At 49.8% G+C, this 6,278-nt stretch overlaps 1 protein-coding gene across 5 annotated transcripts in view; it reads right to left on the reverse strand.

Annotated features, from left to right (window-relative positions):
- TSPAN32 (tetraspanin 32) overlaps positions 1-333 on the reverse strand; it is a 32,946-nt gene extending 32,613 nt beyond the window's left edge. For 3 of the 5 annotated variants that reach the window (XM_054197554.1, XM_054197545.1, XM_054197540.1), the window contains exon 1: positions 181-333. In XM_054197554.1, the coding sequence (XP_054053529.1) occupies positions 181-246 (66 nt within the window). In that variant the 5' untranslated portion in view covers positions 247-333. Of the gene's footprint in view, positions 1-172 lie in introns of all 5 variants that reach the window. The other 2 variants (XM_054197548.1, XM_054197552.1) reach the window with 2 other exon arrangements.
- Positions 334-6,278: the final 5,945 nt, after the last annotated feature.

Genomic DNA, 6,278 nt, shown 5'->3' on the forward strand with positions numbered 1-6,278 from the left:
TGATGCTGGCGGCCAGCGATAACGACCCAGGGTGCAGCGATAACCCAGGCAGTTGGTTTTGCTTGCCCTCCGCCTGCGAAAAACAGAACGTGGGAAAACCCGACCCTCTCCGAGCGGGGATGGAAAAGGCAACGGTTCACCTCGGTTTCGCAGAGATCCCCCCCAAACCTGCCTGCTCACCATGACGCAGAGGCTGGTCACCAGCAGCTGGCACTTGGTGGTCCTCATCCCGCACCTCAGTCCCATGGCTGCTCGTCCCCAGAGAGAGCTGGCAGTTGGTCCCTCCGGCTCTTGATAAAGCCTGGGTTTCCCCCAAAGGGAGGCATGGCCACAGCGGGGCCTCTCGGGAAGTGCAGTCCCCACCACGTGCTGATGCACCTCCTCCTGCCTTAATTATTAAATCCTGTTTAGAGCAGCCGCCTTCTGCCCGGGCTCTCGGTGGGCTGCCGTCAGTTCTGACCCACAGCCAGCTGGGAAAGGAGGAAAGGCATACAGGAAAATAGCCTTTTGCGGAGTTTAGAGCAAAGTTCCTTAAAAAAATTTTTGAAACTGTTCAATCAAGAGTCCGTATCAAAATACCCTGCTTGTCGCTTTCACTGGGACGCAGTTTTGCTTAATGAACATTGTCATAACTATTTTTTTTTTAATCTGCGTAAATAGTATCTTGGGGAAAAGTTGAGGAAAATGTTATTTAGAAAAAAAAAAAATCTGTTATTTAAAGAAGACATCAAAGCCCCCCAAAAAATCTGCATAAGGGTCTTCCCTCCCCATTTAAAAACCACCACATCGCAATAAACTTTGGCTGAGACTCTATTAAAACTTGTATTTGCAGATGAGGGGAAAAAAAATCCCTTTGGTAGTATTTTATTCAGGAAAATTGCTATACATAAATATAAACCCCTGCTCAGGAGATTCTCACCGTCTACGGACTTTTTGACTCTGTCCTTTCCCCTCTCCTAGCACTGAAGACCCCATGGAACCACAGCTACAGAAGACTCAGGTAACTTCTGGTCTTCAAAACCAGCTGCCTGCTGGATGCATATTTCACACAAGTAAATCACAAAGAAGCCTCAAAAATGATCTGGCCAAAGGGAGACTGAATGACTGGGTGCCCTAATCATCCTCAGTTTCAGAGCTAGACTGGTGGAAAAGAGGTGAAACAGAATAATGGAAAATAGTCACACTCTCCCCAGGTGGCAAAGAAAGGGGGGGAAAGGCAAAACCATCCCACGTCAGTACCTGTAGCTAAAGGGAAATAACAAAGAAGGAGGAGGAGGGGCATGAAAAAAGGAAGGAAGATGCATTTTGTAGAGCAAAGAGAAGCAAGAGAAAGTGAGTTGCACAAAGCCATGTGCACAGGAAAAAGCAAGTCATGATTTTCTGACTACACCACTAGCTTTCTTGCAAGCTTTCTTGCAAAACGTCTTGGTTGCAATCCCCTGAGACACCAATGAGAGCTGCTACAGCCATTTCTGAAAACAGGTGTCCCCCATGGCTTGTGGGTCCCTGCCCTGGTTGGGCTCCCTGATGCCCAGTGGGGGACACTGATGTGCCTGTGTGCATGCAGCGACCTTCGTACTCCAGCCACCAGCTGGAAACCACCTGAAAAAGACCAACAGATGGACAGCAGGGAAGGAGCGCAGTGGGGAAAGGACTACAGAGAGAGGGCAACGGGCTGGGGAGGCAGATGATGCCCAGCCACACATGCCCAGAAGCAGGAACCAGAAACCATCCACAGCAGCACAGACCCCCTGGGGGCAGGAGTACAGCTGCAAGGTGACCATGTCTGCGTGGTCCCCACCATGGGCCAGGTGGGGAAAGTGACTTATAAAACAGTGTGGTGGAGTTAGGACTGCATCCAAACGCAGAGTTGCTAGCACCTGACATTGCTTCTGGCACTATGGGACAGACAGTTGTGTTGTCACCTGCGTTTTCAAGGGAAATGACCACCAAAGGGCCACGGGTATAAAGGCAGCAGGGTTAGTCCTCAGGTGGAGTTATAGGTTAAATCTGAAAGGGTTGCAACAAGGTATGAAACACAGCTCTGCATGTGAAAACAGCTAGAGAAGCTCGACCAAGAGCGATGGCGAGTTAGAAGGGAGGGCGCAGCCGTGGTGCACACCGTGAGAACACCTGGAGCCTGTTTCACAGCAAGGGACACAGGAAAAACCATGCGGCCCATCTTCATTTTCCCCTAGACCCCAGTTTCCTTCCCCAACCCTAAGCTCACGCTGCTGGAGACCTGTGCAAAGCCAGATCTCACACTAGAGGTCCCCACAGGCCAGCAGAAACCGTTCCCGAAGGCCTGGATGATTCAAGTGGGCTTTCTGAAGGGAATAGATGGGTAGTTCGCTTCCCAGTTCCCCAGAGGTCTCCTCTGTCCTTGCAGGAGCCTCGCACCTCCCTGCAGGACCATCTGAGAGGTCACAAAACCATCATCTAGACCACTTGGTAGTGCTCCAACTCTCTCCACAAAAGATGCTCTACCTCCTTTTGTCTACAGCCATAAAAACAGGCATCTTCAGTGCCTCATTAGGCTCTCAAAACAGGTCTCTAACTTTAAACACCTGGGTTTAAACAGGTGTTTCCTCTGGTTTGGTTGCAAATGCCTGTTCCTGGGTAGTTTGCCTATGTCCTCTGATGCTTCAGATGCTTCTCCCATCTCCAGCACTCGGTGCTCTGCCTTTGTGCCTGCTCCCTCGATTACCTGCTCCAGCGCTGCACTGGATTTGGCATTGGAGGCATTTTCTGCTGTTTCTCTTTCCTCCGTCTTACGCTTTATCCCATATAGGTATGGCTTGAAAGATTTCTCTGGGGCAGAACTTATGTGAATTTCTAACATCAAAACGTAATAAAGAGCAAAAGAAGTTACTCCCTCCCCCCACAAAAGGAAGTCAATAGTAGGAGCACCAGGAGACCCAGGGCATTAAGAGGTTTGGCTTTGATTGAGGGAGGCACATTTGGCACATGCAAGGGCACTACTGAAGTGAGCGCAGGGGGAGCACAGGAGCTCATCTTAATGGTGGCCATTGAAAAGGGGTCTTTATGACACTTCACTTTCTCCAGGGTTAAATGTCCTCTGGGAGTCGTGTCATTGGTGTGCGCCTGCCTTGGCAGCTCTCTGCCTGGGGAGCCCTGGTGAGAAGCAGGGAGTCCCCCCAGCCCCATCCCAGCGGGAGGAGAGGCAGGGGTGGGGGCACACCAGGGGGACATCCTCGCAGCCGGCATGCAGGCTGGACGGCAGCGTGGCTTTTCCGGCAAGACTCAGCCTCCTGCCTGCCCTGCTGGGTTTTATCAGTTGGTTCCCTTTGCGAGAGCCCAACTTATCGCTCCCAAACGCGGTGCAAAAACCACAGGTGACCACAGCTCCCGCCTGCGGCTTCCTCCTTTGTCTCTGGTTATCAGCCGGAGCACGGAAAGAGGGTAGGCAAGGCTGAAAACATCCTGGGGAGTCCAGGTACCCTCCTCCTCTAGCCTTGTGGCAGCTTGCAACCTTCTGTTCAGCTGTGAAAATACATACTGGCATCCCAAGCTGCAGGGGTGTTGGAAGGATGTGCCACCTCGTCCAGAAGGAAAGGACTGATTTAAAAAAGGGAACAAAGCCAGGTGGTATTTTTTGCTGAGCTAAAAAACAGCCAACCCTCTTCTGAGCTGGAGGGAAACACTGCCCACACCGTCAGAAGGACGTCCTAAAAGAGCTGGGGGATTTAGTACGTTAATGCTGCATGGGGTGAACTTGGGAGACTAAACTTAAATGGAGGAGAAGAGGCTGAATTCATGACGGTGCTTTCCCACCATCCACTTCTCTGGCTCTCGCTCCGTCAGTGTGGCCACCAACAATCCAACAGCAGCACCCCAGTGCTCCAGCTGGGCATCAGGTAAGAGAAATCTCCCCCTGGCTTTGGGGTGCTGCTACTTTTGCTCCTGCGAAAGGATGGGCTGGAGGCAGGGGAGAGGAGGTGGCCCCAGGAGGCAAAATTACACGCATCATCCAGGCAGGGCCATCCGTGCCAGACTCCAGCCGCCTCTTGGGAGCCGCCTCCTTTGCCAATCCCACACCACTGTTAGGGAAAATACCTCCCCTCCATGGTAGAAAATAGCTCCAAATGTGGCAGATTTACTGGTGTCACTGGCTCAGCCCATTCGGTCCCTCAGCTGCTGCCCGTAGCATGGCTATATTCACCCTAGAGCTCGCTCGTAAATAAAACATGCCCATATCAAACCACACCGAAGCCGTATGAATGACGGGAAGCCGGGGAGACCTCACAGCCCGCGTCTGCCTTCCCGGGCGCATCACAAGGACGCATTGTAAAGGCTGCTTAGCATTCATATAGCACATATGCACAATCAAAGCTAAAAATCAACTTTTAAACCCGGGGCTGCCTCTTTTCAAGAAGGGGAGGAGAAAAAGGGGGAGGCGCTGGGCTTTGCCAAGCTTCAGATGCACCAGGCAACTGCGTGGTGAATGGAACAAGGCTGGCCAGAGGCTGCCTTGGAAGAAACAAAAAGGGAGAGAAATCATAAAATCTCCAAAGGACTTTTTTATTTATTATTATTTCCAAAGTGCACCTCAGAAATCCTCCAGTGATTCCCAGGCACTTTGAAATGAATTGTAGGTGTGCAAAAAAACTGTCAGAGGAGTTAGTAAAAAAAGTTCACCAAGTCCAAGAAAGAGTATATTCGAAAAGAGCGTCAGCTGAAGACAGGGAGTTCCCTTCAAAGAATAAACTCAAATAAACTTTGTTCCCCCCCAAAAGTGAAACAAATGTACTCATAGCTCTAAAGCACACACCCCTATCTATTCTTTTTTCTTTTCCGCGTGGTATCTAATTGCAAACTGTAACTGCCCCGGGGCCAGCTGTACTGGTCACAGACCTAAAGACACAACTCTAGCCCTGCTCCCAGCAAAACATGCACAAATTATGAGAAAAAATAAATTCCCAATCAATGTTTTTGCCACATTTGCTTACAAAATCCCATCAGGGTTCATTGCCATGGTACAATATAGAAATAACAACCCATGGAGAAATGTGGATGCCTTGACGTGAGGTTTTCGTATTGTAATTAGCCTAAGAATATTTTAATCGTTAAATAATTTACAAAGTTTTATATAATCTGTCTTTAATATATACATCAACATTTCGTACATGTATGTATTTATCAATCAAAGCCAAACGCTTGGAAAATTAGCCACATGCATACATTTTGCAGAGCGGGGATTCACCTGCTCGCCAGGGAGAACGGGGCTGCTTGACTGCCCCTCGCCATTTATTTCTGGCATTTGCTCTCTCGAGCCTTGTCACCACGGGACCTCTATCGCTTTCCACTGAGGCCCAGAAAGTTTTGGCAAAAAAACCAACAACCCAAAGGTCACGTCAGCTGCCTGTAAGCTGTGTGGGTCACAGCGGGACTGACCCACCACCTCGTCTGCTGTGTTTCCACCAACCCACACGCCTACTCTGGTGGCAGCGTTTTGCCCCCACCTTTGGCAGACGCAAGAAATAACACGTAGCGTGAGGGCTTGGAGGCCCTTCATGGCAGAGGTACCCTCTCTCTGAGCAGATTTCTCCCACCTTGCACCACGCTGGCCAAAGCCACGCAGAGCCGCGAGGTGTCCACGCCAACCATGCCTCTATCACTTTTGCCGTACCTGTGCCAGGGGAGGAGAATTTCTTCTCACCACCCTCTGACATTGCTGGATGCTCTCTCACTCTCTCTCCCCAGATTACGATCAGGAAGTTGATTGTGAACACAGTGTTAATGATGCCTTGTTCTACTGGATCTTACATAGTCATTAACTTTATAAAGAGATTTCAAATAAGATTACATTTCTCAGAGTTCGAGATGTACCTACCTTCTTTCAGACTATCGGGAAACCAGCTGCGTCGTTAAGAAAGCGTTAGCAGTTGCTTTGTGCTGTCCTCAGGCCCAGATGCCACAGTCACATGGGGCTGGAAACACACATCACATCGCCATCAGCAGCCCTCAAGCCAATTTGGCCAACTCAAGTTTATCGCGAGCTGAGCGTGGAGTCACTGGGGCTGGAGGCTGCCCGCTCTCCCTTGAGACGGGATTTACTGGTGTTTGAATGGTGCGTTATTAATGAAAAAAAAATCCCTGTAGTCATTTTCGTACGACAAAAATCCAGTTATTACTCGTGAGCGTGGCTTTACGATACAGAAGGTTTTCTCCTGAACAGCTTCAAAGACAGCAGCTTCCTCTTTCCTGCAAGAAGGGCTCGCATCAGAAATTAAAGATGGGGTAATAAAAGAACATCG

Source organism: Rissa tridactyla, chromosome 4 (genome assembly GCF_028500815.1).
Source record: "Rissa tridactyla isolate bRisTri1 chromosome 4, bRisTri1.patW.cur.20221130, whole genome shotgun sequence".
Lineage (NCBI taxonomy): Eukaryota > Metazoa > Chordata > Aves > Charadriiformes > Laridae > Rissa > Rissa tridactyla.